Source organism: Sphaerodactylus townsendi, linkage group LG08 (genome assembly GCF_021028975.2).
Source record: "Sphaerodactylus townsendi isolate TG3544 linkage group LG08, MPM_Stown_v2.3, whole genome shotgun sequence".
Lineage (NCBI taxonomy): Eukaryota > Metazoa > Chordata > Lepidosauria > Squamata > Sphaerodactylidae > Sphaerodactylus > Sphaerodactylus townsendi.
Window position 1 is genome coordinate 88,596,868 of NC_059432.1, and position 25,630 is coordinate 88,622,497.

Here is a 25,630-nt window from a genome sequence, read left to right on the forward strand (position 1 = left end):
TGAGTGTAAGTCATCAGATTTTTAAGTCAAATATAATCAGTGTTAAAGAACCCATGGAGACTCTGTAGCTGACAGAGAAGAGCCAGAACTTGGGGCAGTTCTTCTCAGCTGCAGTTCAAGCCAAAAGGAGAGGATCCTGCCAGAGGAGTAAGACAAAGAGTGAATGGTTCGCTGAAGTAGGGTGGTGCATAAGTTCAGGTTGCAAACAGTTAATTCCTGCTTTGAATGATCCTTAGCATTGAAAGCCCCTTCAGTGAAAACAGAAAACTCCCATAATTCTTCACTTGGAAGTCAGAAATGGTTCTGCCTTCCCAGTATTACCTCTTGTAGTTCCCACCTGTTCTCCTCACATTCAGTTGGGAAAGGGATAGCCCAGCTGGATAGGAGGTGTACATGACATGTGGCTTAGGATGAAAAAAAACAATGATAGTAGCTTTAGATGGAGAGAGTCTGGAAGAATTTGTGAGGAGGGATGTTGGGAACAGGCTGGCTGCTGAGAGTATCCTGGAAGGATATGGGTCTTGGGATATTTCTCTGTAAACCCTTCCTTATCTCTAGCTGGAGAACACAGAATAAGTACCAGAGGGAAATGAGAACAGTCTCCTATAGTATACCTGGAAAATATCTCCAACGTTATATTTCATAAAGAATGAACAATAACAGTAGTGTTTGGGATTAGTAAGTGCCACTTCACTTGTCCTGTTTTGTATGCCAGTAAAGGCTTGTTGTATTTGAGTGCCATTTCACTTGCAAGAGTGGACTGTTTTATGGCATAAAGGACATAATTATTAAGTGGGAATTAATAAGTATAGTTTATCACTTCAGCATTCCCAGTGGTGTGCTAAGCTGAGGAGAACTAAATAGACTGGCCTAAATATTAGGAGCATTTTTTTATGCTTCAAACGACTATCAAATTAAATGCACCTGAATCTCTCGGTGCCATATGCAAAGCTTCAGTACACATTTGGTCTCTAAAGAGTTCTACAGTGCATTCATAAGCTATCAAGCTTTAGACATCTGTCTGCATTGATGCCATGCAAATTAAATATAATTCTACTTCACACTGTTGCTCATGGGTTGTCACTTATCTTCACTAAGAAATAGTAATTGGTAAATATGTTCCCATTGTCCATCCCTGATTAGTCTCATTAGATTCTATAGTAATCTCTTTCTTGTTTTGTTTATTTTCAGCTGATCAAGTATTCTGAGAGCTGTTAACAGCTTATTTTCATTTCAGAGTAGATATAAGTGGCCAACCCATATTTCATTTTGACTGTCAAACTGGCATGCCTAGTCTTGATTTTCTCAGCTGGGAAGGAATCAATGAAGGCTCTCATCAGAACTGGGAACAAAGAATCTTTAAATAGTGTAGTGAAGACCAGGGCTTGGATGTCCTTTCTCTGAACAAAAAGAACAGATTGAAACAAATTACTCACGGAACTCTGCAACTCTATTTAGTCAAATCCTTTCCTCATGATTGCAGCCAAGGGGGCAAGAGTAGCAGAAATTTGAAGGCAAGAAGGTTTGTGGGAAACTAGCATCTTAGTGTTAAGACATCTTCCATCCCCTCCAGTCATTTATACAAAGAGGAACAATTTCCTTTCCTTGTCTTTGCTTCCGAAATGTTAATAATAGCAGTTTTTATCCAGTTTATGAGTGCAGTGTAATATATCTATTGCAGCTAAAATTACTAACCTGACACTATCATCCTTTGGTCACATCATGAGAAGACAAAACACAGTGTGTCATCATCTGCATTAGGCTGGCACAACTTTGAAAGAGGCAGCAGCAAGCAGATTGGGTGCTTACACCGTCTGAGAGGGCAAACACATTGGTGCAACCCCATGTCACCTCCTGTGCCCATCCCCCCCCCCATATGGATTGGGTTGCCCGAGAGCAATCATGTTTCTCCTTAATTTCCTTTTCTCCAAACCAAACATTTCCACATTCCTCAGCCTTTCCTTGTAGAGCTTGGTCTCCAAGCCCCTGATCATCCTCACCAGTCTCCTCTGCACCGGCTCCATTTTGTCCACATTCTTTTTGAAGTGAGACCATCAGAACTGTACACAATACTCCAGATGAGGCCTGACCAATACAGTATACAGCATGACTATGACACTTTGCTATTTGGATGTCATGCCTCTGTTGATATATCCTAAGATCACATTAGCTTTTTTTGTTGCTGCATCACACTGGCTGCTCATATTTAACTTAATGTACATCCGTACCCCAAGATCTTGTTCACATACACTGCTATCCCCCATCCAGTATGCATGTTCCTCATTTTTGTTACCCGGGTGTAGAACATAATACTTATTTTTGTTGAATTGCATCTTGTTCATATCTGCCCACTTTTCCAGTGGTAGCTTGCTACTTGAATCGCCTCTCACTATCAAGTACCCTAGCACCGCTTATGAACCGAGTAAAGAAAAAAAAAAGCAGAGAAGGAGGATGATAGGCTGTACAATGTAGGATTTGGCAGGCGTGGGTTTGTGTGGGTGGCTATATGTGCATTCTGGAGACGTATCCTTTTCCATTTAAGCCAGCTGACCTTTTCTAAAACATCTGGGACAACTACTTTCCATTGCATTCAAGGAGCTAAATCTTTCACTGTCAAGAAATTCTTGTGTCCCTAGAGAGTTTTTTCATTACTTGGGAGTTTGTTTATACAAGGTTTTCCAACAAACCCAATGGATTTCTGCCTTTTTTAAAAAATACTTTCATATTCTTTATGATAATGCTGTAGACTTTTCCTAGACTCCCATAAAGGGACACATTTTTTAGAGATATCACCTTTTTAAATATTTCCCAACACTGGAACAAACAACCATTTTTCATTTTTACAGCCGCTTAAATATGGAATGTTCCTTAAAATTCTTACCGGTTATATTCTCACCACACACATCTGAGACAGATTAGACTGCAGCCAGCCTGCAGTCACCCAACTGACTTCATGCCCTTTAGAAACTGGTTTCTGACATCCAAATCCCTGCACTGGCAAATGTGCCTATAGCAGTGGTGGCGAACCTTTGGCACTCCAGATGTTATGGACTACAATTCCATAACATCTGGAGTGCCAAAGGTTCGCCACCACGGGCCTATAGTGAACCAGGCAATATGAGTCAAACTCATGAATTATTTAATTACAAAAAATACTTCAAACACTTGGCCATGGCTCAGTGCAGTTTTGATGTGTATGGGTGCTAATTTTAAACATCTGCATCAGTCTTGCACTTTTTTTTTACCAAGGAACACTCTAAATCTGGAATGTGTGACATGGCCATGAAGTGGTGTGCCTTTTATGCACCCTAGTAAATACCTGGATAGGAGACTTTCTGGAAATCCTGTGTATACTTCCTTAAATTCCATGACGGAAAATGGTGGCATATAAATGAAATCATTAAAAAGTTCTGGAAACTTTGAATGCTCTTTAATAGAGCAGTCCCAGAACTCTATTCTGGGACTCTAACAGGTGCTTTCAAACTAGAATGTATTTTTCTGATGTCTGTTATGAATAGATGTTACTAGGATATAATTTGCTGCCTAAAGCCAAAACAATTGACTTCAGTGCATCTTTCTCACCATGCAGGCTATATTTGAAGTAATATCTTCAGAACATTCATACTTGCTCAGCCTGGATATTCTGATCCAGATGTTTAAAAACTCTAAAGAACTCAGTTCTACAATGACCAAAACAGAAAGCCATCACCTTTTTTCCAATATTGCTGACGTCTGTGAAGCGAGTAAGAAGTAAGTGTCAAAACAGAGATATTGTTTTTTCTTTTCTATGAAACCAACTGATTCATTTATGATAAATCTAATTTTAGTATAAGAGAAGAATGAACATTCTTTGTAAAGAAACATTATCTTTTGTGATAGCAACGGAGTTAGTGAACTGTAATCTGTAACATCAAGATCCACTTATCAGTTGAGTGTGCATAGGGAAAACATTCCCTGCTGTTCTTTCATATCTATACTCTCACCATCTCTTTTTGGTCAAATTATTTGAATTTCAGAGTTTTAATGACTTGACAGAGTAGAGTGGGAGGGCTGAATGGTGACAGGAAATGCTTGAGATATTCCCATTCCTGGTGGGGGGGGGGTCAAAGATATTCCATTCCTGGTGGGGTGGGGGGCAAAGGAAGAAAATGGGTCACAAGCTCGGGTGGGGGCAAGGTTGGCTCTATGGGTAGATGCTGCATCCTCATAGGAAAGGATCAAGTCCTCTGGGTGCAGGTGGAGCCTTGTTTACTGTTGTGATACTACCAAGCAAATAATACTGAAGTGTTTTTAAACTGTTTGTCTCATCAGCAGTGGGAGCTGCTACAGTGGAAACAGAAGGCAAAGTTCCAGATGATGCTGTGGTTTTTTTCCTCCTGTCACTATGAGCCTTTGTTTGCCATCTTCTAATCAGTTTTGTGCTTTTAAGTCTTGTGGATATCAGTGGAACTTATGCATGCTTAACTGAATGGTGGATTACAGTTGAAACAAAAAAAATGCAATTCTTAAAAATGTAATTTATATATTTTAATGGCCAATTCTTCTAGCCATGTTTTTAATCAGAAAAAAATGCCTTAAAAGAGTGCTGTCATAGATAATTTTTTAAAAAATTCAGTTCCATAAACAATTGAATTACTAATGTGTTGTTACAAATGATTAGGTTTTTAAAACAGTTTCCTGTCGACTGATAATGTAACACAACTTTTAAAGCTTTGACTGATTTCTTTAAGTAAAGCATTTCTGGTTTGAAATGTCCATATCTCTTCTGGGTCTAAACTAAACAAGTAGTCTCTTTCAATTTCTTAGAGATCTGTGGGAACAAAGTGCACCCAAATGAAACCCATGTTGTTAATTATTCAGTTGTAGCTGAAAACTGGTAATTGTGAAATTTTTATATTTTCCGATGTTCGTCTTTCAAAACAAGTTTGGGGAATAGTTTGTTCATTCTTCACATTGTGTTTTGTACCAGATATTTCCTTGTGTGTGTTGCTCTTCATGTAGTTTTGAAATATTTCTTGGACTGTGTTACAGAATTGGGAGAGACAGTGTTGGGTAGTGGTTAAGAGTGGCAGATTCTAATCTGGAGAAGTGGGTTCAATTCCCCACTCGTCCAGATAAAGCCAGTCACAGTTCTCTCAGAACTCTCTCAGACCACATAGAAGCAGGCAATGGCAAGCCACCTTCAAAAATCTCTTCCTTTGAAAATTAGCTGTGACTCGGCTGCACTTTCCAAAAACCACTACAGCCAGTCTTATTAGTATACAAATTTATTTATAGTATAAATCTCTCTTTTTCCATGCAACCAGTGGGGCGAATCTGAAGTGCCGTGGATACTTTGACCTTTATCTTTGTCCTCTATATTGGCATAAAGGTTCCAAAGCCAAGTTTACAGGGGTGGTGTTGGTATGGCATAAATATACTGATCTGTCTCTAAGTTACTTTGGCATAAAAACTTCATTTCTTTGAACTTCCAAAATGGCTTTAGGACTGAACCTAAAACAAAGTTTCTTTAGGTCTATTAAATTGTAATAATAAATTGTACCCTTCGGGGGTAGGGCGGTCTATTAAATTGAATAATAATAATAATAATAATAATAATAATAATAATAATAATAATAACAACAACAACAACAACAACAACAACAACAACAATAATAATAATAATAATAAATTATTATTAATTTATAATATGATAGAAAGAGAGGCAATTACATTTTTTCTTAACTTCGAGAGCTTATGTTACTTGAAAATAATGGGATAAATTGGACATCTCTGTTTACTTTGCCTTTTTGTATTCATTGTATCAAATTAATTTTCTGCTTTCATATGAGATTAAGAAATTGTAGTCCAAGCACAAAACATTTACTCCAGGGTATCCTTTAATGCCTTAAATAGAGTAAAAGAATTGCAAGCATGGCTCTAGGGTTGTTCTCTTGCCAGATACTCTTATAGGGAAGCAGCTTTCAAAATCTCCTTTACAAACAGAATAGTATAATTCATCTGGCAATTACTCTGGCAGATTGCCATCACAATGAATACGTTTTGTCATTTGTAGTTCTTGTGGCATTTTTTTCTTTTGGATCATCTCTTTCTTGGTTTTTACCCCAGAAGATACTAACTCTTGCCTGCTCTTTCCTAGTCACCGGTCAGCTCTGTTTGTTCCTTTTTCTTTAAGAACTTTTAGGAGGTAACTAAATATGGTATTTTATTTAAATTGACTTTACCAAAATAGATATGAATAAAACAAGAATTAACCAAATGGATACAGTTCCTCGAAGGACTATAATTTCATGCATTACTTTGATTTTTAAAATTAATATATTACTTTGAATTAAATGTATTGTGTGATTGAATTAATTTATCTAATAATGTATTACTTTTGATTTTTTCATTATCACGATATTGAAGTATAATACAAGTTTATATAAAAATGATATATCAACTTTGATCTTTATTACAGTTTTCTTCACAGTCTCTACTGTTCCCTTTATAGAAATACACCCCCTTCAGGACTTTTACACTGTCAGTCATCCGCACTGGGGCTGTTTTTGCCAAAGAACAGAATTCTGCTATACCAGCATAGAAGCCCAGGTCAAAATAGCCTTGCTCCTTTGCAAGCACTTTTGCAGGATAGAAAAGTCAAGAGAACCTGATACGGGTCTCTTACATAATGTGTAATTAGAGATTTAACGCTTATTATCGTGAACCTGGTTAAATTGATTGTTAACCTCAAGTGAGTTTCATTGGTATGCAGAGCTTTTAATCTTGGACTCTGTGAATATGGTCCAACCTTCTGGCCACTGGGAGATCCAAGACTGTGTTCAACTTTTGAAAAGAAATTCTTCAAAAGTAGTTGCAAATGAAGAAGTGGTTTTCAAATGAATTTCCAACTTTGGCTGCTGTTCAGAGTCCCTTTGAATGCATGAAAAGGGTTGTACTACACACTAAGGCTTTCTCATCGTTCTTTGTGTATTGGATTCTGCTTTTAATGTTCCACCAAGTATCAGAGGTGGCTAAAATGGCATTTGGCTACATCTGGAAAAGCTGGATTTCAAATTCCTGTGTGCCTAGTGCTTTCCACATATCCCCCTGGCTTAGTCAAGTATCTGCATCTACAGAGGGAGGGAAGATTTTGCTTGAAGTATTTGCAGAAAAATAAATTCCACGTGGCTGATTCCAGTGCTCATACCAAGCAAGCATTTTCACTTTTAAGCCATACAGTGTTCCTCGTCTTTTTCTTTCTACTTCATCAGTGGTGAGGCCCAGATTCTTTGGGCTCCCATTTTGTTTGCAGTTAAATTTCATTGATTTAAGACATCTGCAACCCTCAGTCCATTGCCTCAGTCAGTAGGCCTTGTTTAGTGAGGATCTATTTTCCTCATGGCACTTTTGAATGTTTCTATCACCACAGTATTACAAAAAGTGAAGGAGAGAGAATTGGTTGCTGTGGTGTTCTCGTGATTAACAATACAATGTACTAACTGGTCAGAACAAACCCTGGTTTATGTTTTGTAAAATCACATTTGCGTTCCAATCTGCAAGGTCAGTGTAAAATATCACAATAGTGCTGATATAATGTTGGTCTGATTTTATTAATCAGAGCTTCTTGTAATATACAAAGTACTTTGCAGTCTTTTATCTGCCCTCACGATGACTCTGTGATGAGAGCTTCTTTTTTTGTTCCAGGCTTACTGGTAGGGAATTCAGGTTGTACAGGATAAAGTTATTCAGTGTCACCTGGTAAATTTTTTCCTTTTAACAAATAAAGGCTGGATAAATGTGGGAATTAAATCCCACACTCAGCTGTACAGATATTGAACGTTACATGAGAAGTACTGCATGTGTGTACAGGGCAGGAGCAAGGGAGAACTACGTCGGGGACAAGAGTGCATCCTGCCATGCCCACCCCCGCTGCGGAATGCCCCCTCCATGCCCCCGCACAAGTGCACGCCTGGTGGGTTGTGCACCCCCCGTCCCCTTGGTGCTACGCCACTGTGCATGTATTAAAAAAAATCAAGTGTACACAGTTGCCCTGTACATATAAAACTGCCTTTGTGTATAGGGGATGTGCTCACAAGCTAGCAATGAAATAGAGGTGGGAACAGCCTGTTTGTGCCCCCTCTCCCTCTGTACAGACAGCAAGCAGACTGGATCACGTGTACAGGAGTAGATTATATATATGTTGACTGTGACTTGTGAACAGGATAACTGAAGTTATCCACGATCAGTTGAATCCAGGGTTGATCTAGAATTGAACGCAGGTCCTATGGTGTAGACTGGCATTCTGCAGTACTGCAAGCCAGGCTCTGCCCATGACCTGAATTGTCTCAGCGTTCCATTCTTCTGAGGTTGGTAAAATGAGTACTTAGCTTGCTGGGAGTAAAGTTTTGTTGAGTGGGGAAGGCAATGGTAAACCACTCTGTAAACCTTCTGCACATTCAGAATAATCCACTTTGAACCTACTTTCACAATTGTTTGCAAGTGGATTTTGCTATTTTGCACACCAACTGCAAAGTGCATTGAAAGTGGATTGAAAGTGCATTATTCTGCATGTGCGGAAGGGGCCAAAGTTTATCTAGTAAATGTTATGATTGTATGTCACCCATGGAACAGTAATGTCCCAGCACTGGCACAGGGAATTGTCTCTACCTTTACAGTTATGCTTACTTAGATCAAAATTAGTGAATTTTGTGATTCATGAGATTATTCTGACGAGAATTTGATATTTATTTATTGAGCAAAAAAGAATATCAAGCTGATAGTAGCAGCAGATGAAGTGGGGAAACCTCTGCTAGTTGGCTAACAGCAGCTATGATTTAGCTGCGTTTTTCTCCTTTGCTCATAGGTGCTTAAAACCTTGGTGTGCACAAAAGGTATTTCTGGTGTGTGGGGGGGGGGGAGGGGGAAAGACCCTGGTAGCTGGCTAGCAGCACCTGAATAAGCTCTGGCTGAGCTGGTTTTTCTTCTACTACTAAGTGGTTACAGCCTGGGTGTGCTCAAAGGCACACAACAAAGGGCTTTTGGTCTTTGGATTTTAGCCGACAGTTGGAGGAAAGAACAAGTAGCAGAGAGAAGAGGGAAAGACCTGCTCTTGACTCATTACCTTGCTGTTTCTTGGTTTCTACTGTATAGCCCCACTGGGTCCCCTTTGGGGAGAAAGTGGGATATAAATATTTAAATATAAATAAATATTATTGGCAGATAGTACCTAATCCGGATATTGATATTTTGATCATTATTGGATTGAATCCAGACATTTTTCCCCAGTTAATCTCATCTAATTTTCCACCTCACTGACACCCTGCCCCACATGGCTGTTGTCCATGTGGTTGCCATGATGCTTAGCATCACCTTTTGGGTGGCCAAGGGGGATTGTCTTCTCTTTTTTTCGACAGTGGAAAACCTTGCTGGATCAAACTCAATATTTTGGCATTTTAACTTTAGAATGATCACAGTGGGTAGCCGAGTAAGTCTGTCTGCAGCAGTAGAAAAGAGCAAGTGTCCAGTAGTACCTTGGACTTACAAAATTTCTGGCAGGGTATGACCTCTCGTGAGTCATAGCTCACTTCTTCATATACAGCAAGAGTGTGAGTTCATCTGTCCTTAGAAAAGAGTGAATTGAGACACCTGATAGCAATAGCAGTACCAGGTAAAAGACAATAGCAGATGTGATTGGATTAGGATGTGATATGGAGAGGGTTGTAGGCATGGAGAAATTGGCATTGGTAATGAGACAGGAATCCCAGATTTTTTTTTCAGTCCCTTAGATAATCCTTTTGTAAGTACAAGGTTATTTTAATATGGCATGGGTTCACATTTGATTCTTCTATCTGCCATGAAGTGATACAGTACAGTAATGAATTCTGTAACTTGACTAAAACAGTTACACTCTTCTTTGAAGGATGTGCCTGTTTAGGATTGCACCATTTGTCATTTAAACTTCTGTTTACCTTTTTTAGTAGAAACTTGCTGTACAGGATTACATTTTATTTGTTATCTGGAGTAAACAGAACAGTTACCTCATTGTGCTTTATCAGTTTTCCTCTGTACAGCTACAGCACAGAGCTAGAGAACGACTATTTTCTTCTTTAAATTGGCAGGAATTTGTTCTGCTGTATACAATCTACAAAGTTATTTTTGTCAACAAAAATGCTGATACTGGTAGCAAGCAAATTGTAAGGAAAGCTTTTTCACACTAGGAGTCATAGGGAGATAACACAGCTTAAATTAATTATTATGGTTAGCCAAGAAATATGCAGGATTTTTTTTAAAAGACCCCCTGCCTCCCCCTCAAACTGTTGGTCACATAAACTGCCCCATGCTATTTTGGTAACAGAGCAGTATGCGTCAGTATACTTATACCTAAATGCAAGATTGCCAGCTTTCTTCATAATCTCCAACTTTACCAGCCTAGAATTCCAATTGATGATGTCTTTAAGTTCTCAGAATTGAGAACCCTGATTGAAGTGACTAGAGAGAAGCATTCATCATCCTCATCACAGAAACTTTATTATCATTTGCTACAAACACTAAACAATCGATAAACAGAAGCATTCCTTTACTTTTCATGGATATTTCCCTGGTGGATATTTCCCTGGTCTGGAACACTGTGAAAAGACTACATGGATTATATGAACTTTTTCAGTGGAACAACTCATCAAAGATGAAAACATCACGGTGAAAACCGAGTTTCTGAGACATCAGCATGCTGGAATTTCAGGATTCTGACCCAGTTATCTTTTGCTAAGGACTGATGGTCAGTTTCAAAATCTCTGGTAGAGCTCACAAAGTCCTCATTTCATTTGCTGCAATGTATTGCTGTGAGAATTACTTTCCTAAAGCAGTCACCATTCAAACAAAAAAGAAAAGAACTTGACGTTCTAACCAGAGGCGTAGCAAGAGGTAAAAGTGCCCAGTGCACTGGTGCGTCCTCCACCCGTGCCCCGCCCCAGAATGCCCCCACCATGCCCCCAGAACGCCTTCGCCACACCCCCACATGGGTGCGTGCCCGGTGTGTCCTGCCCCTGTCCCCTTGGAGCTACGCCTCTGGTTCTAACTCCTACTGTAGTAGACCAAAAATATACTTACTTTTCTAGAAAATCTGATGGCTTTAGCATTATTTTTCCTGAAGCTTAGTGCAAACTGAATTCAACGTTCTTGCTTTAGAAAGAAATGGAAGCATATTTTATTTTTAGAGTAATTCTCTCTTTTAGAAAAGTTTTTAAATTCTTTGAAATGTCAGCTTTATGCAGTTTCAGCTACCTTCCAGTAAGTACACCTGTGGAAGTAATTTTGGCTTAATTTTCTGAAGTATGCCAGTTGATTAAAATGAGCACATACAGAAGCTCTCCCTCCTCTACTGAGTTAGGTAAATGAAGCTACAAGTGTAAAAAAGATATATTGACAGGAATCATTATGTTTTATCAAAATCTTTTCACTGAGGATTCGAACTAGAATATGGTACACAACAGGAAATAAAAAGCTGTTTCTCTGTTTTGTTATTTAAAAAATGTTTAGGTTTGTATGTTAATTTTGAAATTTAGCATAATATCAAATAAAAATGAATAAGTATTTGTTTGCATTTGTAAGCATTCATGAGTTTATATATCAATGTCAAATAAAATATGCAATTCATTAGTGATAATCAACATTTGTGATGGAGTACAGTGTGTGAAACCTTGCCAGGGTTGCTTGTGTTGACTGATTTTTTGGGGGGTTTATGTTTTGTTTTGTTTGCATAGCTGTTTCTCAGATTTCATATGTTTCAGTTTTATAAAATGCATTTGCCTCTATCCAGCAAGGGAACTCATAGTGCAAAAATAATTTTTCATGTAGCATTCTGTGGATTGTTGTTCTTGAGTTTAACTTTTAAAGAAACAGTAATTTTTGATACTTCTGTAAAGCGTCTTGATCCCAAATTAATGATGAGTACATATAGAGAAAGCAGAGACTATGTTGTTCTTCATGGATAGCTTGTATAACTGAACTCCTGGCTTGTGACCTTATGTATTTCTTTTTTTTTAATCTCTCAGTCCTGAAAGAACTCTCAATTTATCTTATAAACAAACAAAAAAGATGCTCAAACAGGTTTCTGGAGAACCAGTTTATACATTTTCTAAATCAATAAGTAATGCACATCTAAAATACAGCTTAAGTTAGGTTTATAGATTATCACCCAACTTTATTAATCATAGCAGCTAAACAAAAAAAAAAAAGATCGGTTTAGTTAGGAGGAAAATTAAGTTTTGACAAACTTCCGACATTTCACATAGAGTAAGAAAGAATGGGGGCAGGGGTTGTTGTTTTTTTGTTTACCCCACTGTAATGTAACAATGATGACTCCCAAGCCTTAGCTATCTTCAAAATACCTAAAGTCTCTGGTGGACTCCCTTTCTAACCAGCAGACCTAACCTTTTTCCCACCAAAATCCAACAACTTTCAACTCTTGTCAGTTGGCCAGCAGTTAAACTGCCAAACGCCTCTTTTTTCTTTTCAACAGTCTAATCTGCCATTCAAAAGTGATTGGCTGAGGCTCCTGGAAGGTGGAACTTGAAACCTGTCTGTCACAATAACCCCTTGAAATTCTTGCTTGACTCGCCCACATTTTGAGTGACTGAAACAGAGATTACAGTTCCTTTATGGTTCACCTATTAATTCCAAATATTGTGAACAAGCTTTCAGAGAACAGTTCTTTACCAGGCATAGGTACATAAAGCTAAAAATAGGAGCGTTCATGTGCCTGGATTAATCATTACCTAACTAGTTAAAACATCTGTTTACAAAAGAGCAGACACAACCACATGGTTAAACTGGACCAGGCTGTTGAATATCATTTAAATTTTCTTTGTTAAATAAAATGGCATATGCCAATTATAGAAAGCTAGCAGCTTATCTTTCCTCAAATATCACCCTATAAAGAACAATTATCAAGGCACTACCATGCAGGAACTTAAATATATTACTTTCAAATGTCGCTATGTATCAGTTAAGGGAAAACATGGTGTGGAGACTGGTGCTGTTGGTCATCCCATCCACAAATTGGCATTCAGCTGTGGCTCCACGGCCACTCCCGGCTGCTGCTCCCAGAGAGGCTTCCAGCCACATGGGGAAGCTTGCAATGAGAAAACAGCTCCCTGCCACCTAGCAACTTTTAGGGGGCTCCTCAGACCTGTGCCACTGTTTTAGGTGGCTTAAGTCTGAATGAAACACTGACAGTGCAACAGGGTTTACTTATCATTGTTTAGTTATAAAGCCAGTTTATAGCCTCTTAAAAATAAACCATGGTTCCTTATTGTTTGAAAACCAGTTCGACCAGGTGTGTTGAACTCTTTTGTTACGAGGGCCAAATATGACATAAATGTGACTTGGTTGGGCTGGGCCCTGGGGAGAGTGGCTGCCTTGGCTGGAGAGCCTCAACAGGCTTGTCAGCCCAGATCAGAACTGGGTGTGTGTTTGGCTGCCTCTGCTGGCCACAGCAGGCTCACCAGTCCGGATTGGCACTGGGGAGGCGGTTGGTACTGGGCAGATCGCTGCTTCAGCTTGTGAGCCTGCAGTAGCCTCACCAGCCTAGATCAGTACTGGAGGAAATGGTCAGCACCTGGGAGAGGGATGGTATCTGCCTCAAATGGTGAGCCCACAGTGAACTCATCAGCTCATATTGGCATGGGGGTTGGCTCGCCAAACCAGATTGGGAGTGGGTGGGCAGATCGGGAGCTGGGGTGGGTGCCAGGACTGGGGAGCCCACAGTGGGCTCGCCGGCTGTGATCAGGAGTGTGTGTGTGTGTGTGTGTGAGTGTGTGTGTGTGTGTGTGTGTGCGCGCGCGCGCCTCAGCTGGCTCACATTCCCGATAGGCCCTTTCAAAGGACCAGATCCTCCCCGCCCCAGGGCCGCATGTTTACTTATTTATTTTATTTAGTAAATTTAGTAAAAAAAGTATGTTTTGTGAATTTGTTCTCTTCAGATTCTTCAAAGAGCTTGAAGCCAGACATCAGAATAACATCTTCATAGAAGATATTAGCGACATTGTGGAAAAGCATACTTCATCAACTTTTGATCCTTATATAACATATTGCTCGAATGAAGTCTATCAACAGCGAACACTTCAGAAACTACTGTAAGTACCGTAATAGAAACTACAGGTGTTTATATTTCAGCATTATTATCAGAACTGCAAGCAATAGAAATTGTTGATCTATCACAGTGGTGGCGAACCTATGGCACGCGTGCCAGAAGTGGCACTCAGAGCCCTCTCTGTGGGCATGCTCGCACAGAGTTCGTCATTTGGGGGGTGGAAAATCACACACACACACCCACACACATATAGGCTGGCCTGGGCCACTGGGCACGACTTGTTCAAAGTGTTGCATGGTTGCTTCACCAAGTTTATTCCTAACCCACGCCTCGGAGCCAACCATTTTTTCTAAACGAAAACCTCAGTATTCAGGTTAAATTGCCGTGTTGGCACTTTGCAATACATAAGTGGGTTTTGGGTTGCTATTTGGGCACTCGGTCTCAAAAAGGTTTGCCATCACTGATCTATCAGCTATCAGCTAACTTGGGGAAAGGTGTTCAGTCACCGCTGACTTATATAGTCGCTTTCTAAAAATCTAATTGGAGTAAAAATAGATAGACACTGCAGTGATAGTAACATATGCAATAACTTTGGGGGATTCCAATAGTCACATGCTAACAACAGATTGTTTGATAGGAGTAGGTAAAACCAAGGACTCTTGCACCCACCAGAGGGTGGTAAATGATAATGGGATTCAAGTGGAAATAATTCAAGGGTACAGACAGTAATAAACAAATTAACATATGGAACTGAGAGGAAGCATGAGCATGCTGTTTTGACCTCTGTGCATTCCCCAGCTCATAAGCACAGTGCCTATAAGCAGAAGAGAAGCATTGTCACTGATCAGAGAGAAGGAGCTATCATGGACTGCAGTTCTTTCTTTGTGTTTGCTTCCCTTTTTATAGCTTGTTTGTTTCCCCTCTCTGGGAAAGGCAACTCTGCGGAAGTAGGGGCTGTTGAAAAAGGTATTCCTTCGCATTATTGTGACACACACTTCATTCGATCACATTTGCAGAAAAAGAGAGAATACAGAGGCTATAGAGTGAAAGCTTACGTCCGATGAAGTGTTGTTTGTATGGACAATCTCCTGGTAAAACCCTGAAAACGTTAGCAAATTTGGTTATATTACAGTGGTATTATATTGTGGACTTTGAATACCATAAAACTGAACCTACTTTCCCAGATTCATAGCTGATTTTCAAACTAATGCTGCCTATTTTTTTTAAAAAAACCTACTTTTATTGTTTTGTTTTTGATCAGAGCTATAAATCCAGCCTTCAAGGAAGTTCTGTCACGGATTGAGTCCCAAGAAGAATGCAGGAATTTGCCTATGATTTCTTTCCTAATCCTCCCGATGCAAAGGGTTACACGACTTCCACTGTTGATGGATGTAAGGATAGCATGTTTTAAAAACTGTAATAGTTGTTAAATGCGTAGGTGTCAAACTCGCAGCCCTCCAGAGGTTATGGACTACAGTTCCCATCATCATGCTGGCAGGGGAGGTGGGAACTGTAGTCCAAAACATCTGGAGGGCTGCGAGTTTGACACCTGAATCTGTGTTATAAACCATTCTGTCGTAGGCATCGTCCATGTCTCTTTTCTTTAGTCAGACAAATCTGTAGGAATGCTTTGGGGGGGGGGTGACAGTAGGACATCCACAAGCACATCAAATTGTGCATACTGATTTAGAAGGTTTGCAGTTTGCTGAACTCATGTGTGGGGTTTGAGGCAGCCTCATTGTCCTTGGGGTTCCAATCATTGGTGAGATTCAAATAATTTAACAACTGGTTGTTTATAAGCCCCTTTTTAACAACCGGTTCTGCGGAAATGGTGTGAACCTGCTGAATCCCACCACTGGTTCCAATCATTGTTATTCCTGTGTTTTTCCCAAAGATTTGAGTTTTCTTCTTCTGTATTTGGAGCTAGTTTCTTGTATCTGTGTTATGGGTATCATATATTGTCCATCAAATGATGCTCAATAATAATAATAATTATGGCTGAGAGTAGAATGATTATAATATAAGTGTGAACCAAAATGAGAGACTGGGTATTATTGGCCCTGAAAGGTACTAACAGACTAGTCAAAATTATTCCAGTTATCACATTTTAAAATCATTTTCCAATTTCCACTGTTTGAAGTCTCACTTTGGTTATAACTAGAAGCATTAATTCTCTTTTACATTCTTTGGGAGATGTATTAATTTGAGAAACTAATTGAAATCAGAAGGTGTTACATGTAATATTGGGCTGAATCCTGTTGGATTTGTCTACGGATGATAATGTTTTTCTCCTAGGAATGCCATTTGTGGCTTGGAAAATTCCTGGAGATTTGAGAGTGGACCGTAGGAGGAACTAGTACCATAGGGGAAGTACCTCAGCAGCGTATAATGCCATATCTTTGGTTTGGAAATCTGACGTAATTCCAGGAGATTGGAAATTTTATTTCCTTTGGTGGAAGAGCCTCTCACTCATGAAAAAGACTCCTTGTCCTTGTGGAAAGTGATAACCGTTATCCAAACAGATCCATGGGATCCAAACCGTATTATTTAAGACTGTGGCCATTCTTTATATACTTTTCCCACTAATAAATTGCTGCAGGTCAGAGACTCCACCTTCATTTTGTCAGAGAACGAATTTCTGTCTTAGATCCAAAATACTACAAACGCAGTGACATTTGCAGAACTGATGTTTGCAGAACTTAGTCTCTTTTTTCACTGCAGCCCCCCGTGCCTCTGAAAAGATATTTTGAGGGCCAGGATAATGTCAGCAGTGGCAGGGCCTATAGCAGTGGTGGTGAACCTTTGGCACTCCAGATGTTATGAACTACAATTCCCATCAGCCCCTGCCAGCATGGGCAATTGGGGCTGATGGGAATTGTAGTCCATAACATCTGGAGTGCCAGAGGTTCGCCACCACAGGCCTATAGCGTAGGAGGCTTAGTGCAAAGGCGCGAGAATGAAGAACTCCATTTCTGCTTATTCCCTCTTTCACAACCCATGCCCTTCCCAGGAAGGTTTTGGGTGGAGGTATATAGCTTTGCAATAGAATGAGCATAGTTCCATTGGCAAAATCTGCTCTATTTGCAGCTGTTTCGGTCTAAGGTAGTGCTTGCTCCCCTGGGATGAGAATGTAGGGGGCAGGAAGGATGCTCTTTAAAAAAAATAATACTCTGACTCCTTTTTTATTGTATAACTCTATCTATACTATTCAAATTTGTCAGTCTATAAGAAAAAAAAACAAGCTGAAAATGAAGGGTATGTTCAAGCCAAGTATGGATTGTGATCTAATTCTTTATGCTGTCTTTTGCTGTGGGGGAGATTCTTGCACCTTGAATTCTCTGTTGAACTAAGTGACAAGTGAAAATTTCTTTTGGATTCTGGTCTCTGCTGCTCTTCTTACTATGATTTTCAGTAATGTAACTTTTACACATTGGAAGCATTTTACAGACTTTGTCTTTTGGACATTAAGCTCTTTACATAGGTAGATTATTATTTCTATTTAATAAAAAGAGAATCTAGACTGAGATGAGATGGGGGTATCTCTGGACCACCCAATGAGTTTCCTGGGACATAGATTTAAATTTCTTTTCTGTAGAACTCTGTATGCTAGCTGGGTCATTTTATTAAGACCTTTCGTTTTCAGTACTGAATTTTATTACAATCAGACTGTATAAACATCATTTTACCAGAGAATGGATTTATTGTGTTTTGGCTACCTACAAAAGGTATTCTACATCCTCAGATAATCAGATGTTAGTTTTAGTACTGCTTTGTTTTCATAGTTTGCTTATATTAAAAAGTCTATAAAATGTTGACGTAATGATCAGCCTCTTTTGTTAAACTTTTGTGGCGTTTCTGAAAAAAGAAGATACTTCAGTTGCATCTTCTGTTTCTCTAGACACATCTAATAAGTTCATGGGCATCCCAATCATGAGGAGGGTAAGGGAATCGGTGCGTTACTTGCCAGTGCAAGTAACGAGTGTGCCAGCAGAGGGGGCAAAGAGGGTAGTGGGCAGGCATTGCGCAGCTCGGTGGCGGTCAACCTGCAGGTAGGCTGAGGCCTCAGAGCTGCACCAGTCTAAACATGGTTGTCGACGTACGCTGGGGGCATTCCAGGGCACAGCCTTTGGACTTGCACTACCCTAAGTCCATTTTGGGCTATGTTTGTTTTTTTTTGAGGTGGCTGGGATTCCCCAGGTACTTGCTGCCTCGCTGCACCACCTGGAAGCCTTCAGGAGATGGCATGGCAGCAGTGCTGCCCCTGGTTGTCTGAACTCTGTGGATTGGGCTGTAAGGCCTTCAATTAGTTAAAATAATTATCGAACTCTGTAAGGTTACTTTCTTCTTAGACATAGGATGGCAGCTGTTTTGAAATGGAAAAGAATGCAAGTGGTAATGACAAGAAGCAAATATTTAATTATAACTGAAAAAGGATCTAGGGAGTCTTCCTTATAATAATAGAGCAAAAGCTTTTTTTTTCCACATCTAGAACTGATGCCAGGCATTGAGCTATCACTTGGATGAAGGATTACTTCATGTTTCTTTGGTACTCTTGGGGATAGTATAGTTTCTATCCACATACAGCAGAATTTTCTAGCTTTTATGTTTGTTCACATTCACAAGGTCTTTCAGTGCAACCACCATCAAAAGTGTTCATCTCTGAATAAGCTAACTCTTTGTTTCAGACTATTTGCCAAAAGACACCTAAAGATTCACCAAAACATGAAGTTAGCAAGCGGGCACTAAAAGAAGTAAGCAAGGTATGTTCCATTCCTCTGTTTAAAATGAGGACATTTTTGTTGTCCAAAATGTTTATAAAGCTTTGGTGATAAGCCTGCAACCTGTGCATACGTACTCAGAAGCAAAGATCACCATGGGTTCTAATAGCTACTAGTATTGCATAAAGCAGTTATATTCAGACTTTTAGTCATTAAGCAAAGAAAAACTTCTACATCAGTTGAGTGTTTCTTGGACTAAGATTAGAGAAATCCTGGGTTCAAATTCTTGCTCAGCTCACTTTTGTACTAGGTCTCTTTCTTAAAAATCTGCTGTCATGAAACTGATGCTAAACATGTCCTTCTTTATCTATGGAAACTTAGCATGTAGGAGATAAACCTCCCCTCTTCTTTTGCCTAAAATTCTTCATGAAGCATAGGTATTATTTCTCCATTCATAACAAAAAAAGGGAAAAAGAAATGAATGCAGGCGATTCTGCATTCGAAATATTTATGCCTTCTTTGTTAAACACAGACAGTGCCTGTGACATCAGACACTTCACACCATTCTTATGCACATGGGGATAATGTCAGTTTTACTCTTAGAACTGTAAGAGACAGAAAAACCCTAAGAGCTAAATCTGTTTTTCCTCCCATGATAATTATTTGGTGGCTGGCTTAAATGCTGATGTTGCAATATTACATTATTCTGCCGACACTGCTGGAGCTCCTTGTGAGAACAGATTGATGTGTACAGTATTCTAACTGGGAAAGCGGCTAAAATGGATTGGGGGGGGAGGGGGGGAGAGAACCGGCATTTCCTCTAACAAGTACTTGTGCAGATGTCACTAAGTGATCTCTGATAAGTATGGCTTTTGTTCTTGCCTCATAAAAATGCTTCTGATGCCTTGCTAACAGTTTGCCAAATGGTTCCTAGGCAAAAGATACCCCTAGGGCCTTTTTTAAAAAGTCTTTATCTCCATCTTCTCCAAATTCCTTATTACTTGTTCTGAATTCATTGGCCTCATGTGGAAGAAAATAGCTTACTGTATCTCCTATGCACAAAATTGCTGAAAATAGAAATTGCTAACATTCTGCTTTTTGTCTCAGTAACCCCAGGTGAACTTTTCCCAGAAAAGCAGAAAGACATTTGTAATGTTTTCTCTTTACTCGCCTTCATCTAGAGCAGTTTTAAAACAATATGGCACATTCCAGACAAAGGGTTGGATGCACATCATAGACCCAAAGATGCCATCATGTCATGGCTTAGTTTGAAATAGGGTTGTGACTCATTAATTCACTATCTACTCTGAATTCAGATGATCCCATATTCAATCTCTGATGTGTCCAGTAGTAGCTGATCAGTAGTAGCTGATAGGAGAGACTCCTCCTGCCCATGACTCTGAAAAGCCACTGTGCTTCAGAGTGAACCAGGAATTCCCAACCTTGTTGAATCTGTGAGTGCTTTTAGGTTACTGAAAATGAATAGTGGACTTCCCCAGTTCAAAAAAATTAACTTTACCTATCTAAAAGAAAACCTACCCATGATTATTACTATGGCTTGTTACTTAGGAATTGGATGTTGTTTAAAAGGAAAATATCATGAGAAGGGAGTTAATGAGCTGCTCTTGCTCTGTAAATCTACAGCTACATTCCATCCATCTTTAAGCCCCCTTCTTATTGTTAAGAATTTATGAAAAATATCTGTGTCAAAAAGAGCAACAAAAAGTTTGCAATTCTAAACAGAAATATATCGGATAACTAAAATATCTTCTTTCCTAGTTGGTTCGCCTCTGCAATGAAGGTGCTCGGAAGATGGAAAGGACAGAAATGATGTACACTATTAATTCCCAGCTGGAATTCAAGATCAAGGTACAATATTTTCTTCACGTAGCTTCAATTTATAAATTTTAAGAGTCTTTGCCAAAATAAACACAATTTATTACGTGGGGATAAGTGGGTTTTTATACAATTTCTTTAAAAAGGCTAAACAAGTTCATAACTCAAAAGTAGTTGGTGTGTGTGTGTGTGTGTGTGTGTGTGTGTGTGTGTGTTTATTTAAAGACTGAAATCACTAATTGTTACTTATATTGCACCCTGCCTGAAATATTATGAGGTGACATATATGGTAGGGCTACCCCATTATTTTACCTCATGAAAATCTCATGAGATTTTAGTCTAAAAGGAGGGGACAGTTGGACCAAGTTTATCCAATGAGCTTCATTACCCAAGGCCAGCACCTTAATTTCTATCCTAAACTCATTTTGTAGACATTTTACCCAGGCAGTGAGATAGTAAGGCTTCAAAATCTATTCTATTCTATTCTGTTTTATTATATAAAGTAATGTAATTTAGTATTAAACTCCTTTTCCTTCCTGTTGCTTCTTGCTTCTCCAAAGGTTGTCAGACTTTGAATTCTTCCTACTCTCTTTCCTATCTAAAGCTGGAGGTGGTAATTTGTTTATACTTTCTCAGAGTTAATATTCAGGTTCAGTGGTGATCAGTGTCTAGCATGACTGGTAGAGCAGAAGGCAGCCAAAGCAAATTTACTTTGATTTTGTCCTGGTCACTTGCTACTCTAAGAACAATCAAGCTCTTAGTAGTACATTTTTAACAGATAACAAATCAATGCATTTAAGGAGAGTCTGTTACCTTAGTTCAGTCAGTTTATTTACTGTCATATTTGGCTGTCTTAAGTGGAAAATTGGGTGGCCTCTAGCTCCTTTTCCAATTACCTTATCCTCTGTTAAGGTTCATTCCAATGAGTGCAGACGTAGGACTAGACTAGCACTGTGGGCAACCCCCTCCCCCATACCTGAGCACAAAAAGATAAATACCTCCAAATTTTTTTATTTTGGTAAAGGTAATCCCCTATGCAAGTGCCTAGTCATTACTGGTGATGTCACATAACATGTTTACTAGGTATGCTATGTTAACAGGGTGATTTGCCATTGCCTTCCCCAGTCATTTACACTTTACTCCACAGCAAGCTGGACATTCAAAAACAAACTGTTTTAATTTACCTACTTCACATTAAAATTATGCAACTTGGGTGGGTTACAGATTGCTCTCTATTGAGCATTTTGAGATGTGGACTGATGGTGTTCCTCCCCCCCCCCCTTTCTTAACTACCTCATGTAAGGTGAAGTTAGTCCAACTTCCTTTCCAGTTTGCAAACAGTTCAACTGTAAATCTGGAATATCTTTAATCTACTGTTATTCTATGGACAGCACTGAGCATGTCTTCAAACATGGTATTTTTCAGGAAAGTCTCTCATGTTTTCAACTCCTGCTTCATATAGTTCCTGGCCACTGTGAGAAGACAGTCAAGCATATATTTTGAACTGTCTTTGAAGAATCTCTCAATACTGTAGAGATGAAGTTCCATGGCAGAATTGACTGGAACAACCAGGTTCACTTGGCCTCTGGACACTCCTGGAGTTACCAAATCCTCAGTGTCATCATGGCCATAAAATACCAGTCCAAATGCGCCACAGTGTAGTATTTAGTTAACATATATACCTGTTATTCCCCACTGTATGCAATAGCCTGTGTCCACTTGTTGTTGCCAGTTGTCCATGTGACTTACACATCCGCACCACATTTTTTAATCTTTTAAACATGAAGTTGCTTCATGTCACTTACTCCAATCAGTAAAAGTGGGAGGCGGGGTAGGACCCTTTTTAGAATTGTTTTGGTCTTTGAGAGCGAACTCATTAAGACCATGACCAGCAACAATCAACTGACGACTTAATACCCTGAGAGTTCCATGTCTCAACCAGGTCTAGCTGCCAACAGTTGTTCAACAGCAGTCACCACACAAAAGCCAGTGTGGTGTAATGTTTATAGTTTCTGTTTGGGATCTGGAAGTCCCAGGTTCTAATCTCCATTCTGTCATGAAAGCTCACTGGGTGACCTGGGGCCAGTTACACATTCTCAGCCTAACTTACCTCACGGGGTTGTTGTGATGATAAAATGAAGGAGAGGAGAATGCTGTGTGGAGGAAGATGGAAGATAAACAATAAATATAACTGGAGACGAAGGGCTCATTAAATGTATGTTGCTTGGTAGATGTGAAGGAGATAAATAACATGGAAAGGAGATGGTATGGGGTTTGCCAGGAGAAGGGAAAGATGAAATGATGGGGCAGGGAAAAAGGAGATGCCCTTGCAAGTCCCTGCAGGTTTCTCATTGCACAACTGGACTTGGCTCAACCAGTATCATGCAACTTAGAGTTTTCTCAGGGACAGGCTGCCCGGGGGAGGGAAGGAAGGAAAGCTGAAGACAGGGTCAGATAAATATGGTTGGCTAGTGGGTGAGAAGGACACCAATTGCCTTCACATGCACCACTATCAAAGGCCCCTTCTGCACATGCAAAATAATTCATTTTCAAACCACTTTCACAACTGTTTTCAAGTGGATTTTGCCATTCCGCACAGCTTCAAAGAGCATTGAAAACAGTTTGAAAGTGCATTATTCTGCATGTGCGGAATGAGCCAATGTGAGGTGCAAAGCAATGGATGATCTAATGCCAGTTGCTGTTAACCTACAACAATAGCTTGTACCTCTGCAGATGCCACTCAGCTTGCCTGGTTGTGGGGCTTTTTAAACTCCCTGGTCTATTCTTGAACACAGAGCAGCATAATACACTCAGTAGCCCTCCTCTGGCCCAAATTTTGGCAGACCGTTATGTTCAGATTAATAGTTTCTATTTTGGGAAATAATAATAAAGGTACTTCATGCTGATGCAGTGAAAGAGGCATGCAGAACAGAATGCACTGCAATTCACTTGGCCGTTGGCAAGATTGGGAGGCCCTGTTCTGTGCATTCTCAAAGCTTGAATAGCTCGCTGATGCTGAAATGAGTTAGATATGTGTACTAATGTACTATTCAGGGTAATAGCCAGTGAATCTTTACTACACTGTCTTCATTCAGCCAAAAAGGAATAGAAGGAATTAAAAGATGTTGTTGGAGGGTTATCTGGTACAGATAGCTCTCTTAAGCTAAGCCAGTAGATGTCTGGTCAGTATCTGGATGCAAGGCCACCTGGGAATATAAGCCACACAGAATTCCAGAATGGCAAAAAAGTGGAATGTAAAGTAATCATTGTTTTGGCAGTATTAATTCAAAATAATGGATTTCATAGAAGTAATGGTTTGTACCCCAACTTTGCATCACTGAAAACAGTCCATTGAAATCATCAGTACTATACATGGTTATTCTCAAAATGTCCATAAATGTGCATTTTCAGTTTCACTTTGATTCTTTTATGTAGCATATAATTGAAAAGTTGAGAATCAAAATACCAATTTTTCTCCAAGGAAATTTGATTGAGTCCATGAAGAAATTAAACTGCAATTTTCTTACTTTGTAGCCTTTTCCATTGGTATCTTCTTCCCGGTGGCTAGTAAAACGGGGTGAATTGACAGCATATGTGGAGGACACTGGGATTTTCTCTAAAAGGACTTCCAAGCAACAGGTGTACTTTTTCCTCTTTAATGATGTCCTCATTATCACTAAGAAGAAAAGGTAAGTACTTCATGTGTGCTAAGAGCCGTTAAGTCGCTTCCATCTCCCATGGTCTACTCCAGAGCCTTCTGGATTTTTCCTGTTTTGTCTAGATACTGGTTTCCTTTGGAGCCCTGGGTGGTATCATTATTATTAGACTTTGAACCAGAAATAACCCATTCTGTTGCACAAGATCTGACAATAGTGATCTCCCTAAAAAGTTGTTAAATGATATTATTTTGATGATTATGAGACATTACATAGGTAACAAGCTAACTGCACAAAGAAGACAAAGACAAAAGATTATAGGGTCAGGCCTAGACCACATACTGTTTATACAGTGTGATTGTCAAATGACTCCTTCTTAAAATATGCCATGGAGGGGAAAATTACATACAAAGTATATAAGAATATGTCCTTTGGATGGCACATGGGAAAAAAGTCTAAATAGGTAATTTTATTTCATTACTAACACAGTAAATATAAACACACACACCTTAGTCACTGTCACAAGTATAAAAACGCAATTATGTTCTTCCTGAACATTCCTTCTATGAAATCCATTATTCTTAATTGACATCCTGCTGTTAAATGCCAGGCCTATCAGAAAAGAAAATCAGCATCCAAGATTTAATCCTGGATCATAGGGCAGACCTGGCATGAATTATTCAGCCTTAACTGGGGAAAAGGGTTAACCTCTCTCTTTGGGGTACTCAGTGATATATCACCATAGATTTGGCAGGCAAGGAGGTGGGGTTGCTGTAGTCCCCAAGTATTCTATCCACCTAGCAAAATGTCCCATCCAGGACAATTCTGGTTTTGAGGCCGTGTACCTAATGCTGGAACAGAGAAACAATACTGGAATTCTGTTGGTGTACCACCAGATCATTGACCAACAGTCTCTCTGCCTGAGTTGACAGGTGGTCCCAGAGATGGAGTTGAGGACCCCTAGGCTAGTTGTTCTGGAGGACTTCAACCTTTCCTCCTCCTCCTCCAATCTTTTCTCCTCAAGAATCAGCTAAGAGTTGTTCAACAGTGGAATCAACTACCTAGAGTGGTAGTGAGCTCCCCCTCACTGGCAGTCTTTAAGCAGCAGATAGATAAACACATGTCTGGTATGCTCCAGGCTGATCCTGTGTTGGTCTAGATGACCTGTATGGCCCCCTTCCAATTCTATGATTCTAAAGGTATTTAGAAGTCACTGGAAGGATTTTGACACACACTGTTTTTTTTAAATAGAAATGAATTTGAACAGGCTCATTTTTTAAAATTTCAAGAAAATGTGTTGTTTTACATCTTCTAAAATGACTTCACAGACTTGTGCTTTCCTGCTGTCT

At 39.5% G+C, this 25,630-nt stretch overlaps 1 protein-coding gene across 4 annotated transcripts in view; it reads left to right on the forward strand.

The window, feature by feature from the left end:
* ARHGEF26 (Rho guanine nucleotide exchange factor 26) overlaps window positions 1-25,630 on the forward strand; it is a 60,219-nt gene that overhangs the window by 16,493 nt on the left and 18,096 nt on the right. For all 4 annotated transcript variants that reach the window (XM_048506567.1, XM_048506565.1, XM_048506568.1 and 1 more), the window contains exons 6-11: window positions 3,590-3,750; window positions 13,962-14,114; window positions 15,333-15,462; window positions 18,757-18,831; window positions 20,569-20,658; window positions 24,160-24,314. In XM_048506567.1, coding sequence (XP_048362524.1) covers window positions 3,590-3,750; window positions 13,962-14,114; window positions 15,333-15,462; window positions 18,757-18,831; window positions 20,569-20,658; window positions 24,160-24,314 — 764 coding nt within the window. The remainder of the gene's footprint in view (window positions 1-3,589; window positions 3,751-13,961; window positions 14,115-15,332; window positions 15,463-18,756; window positions 18,832-20,568; window positions 20,659-24,159; window positions 24,315-25,630) is intronic.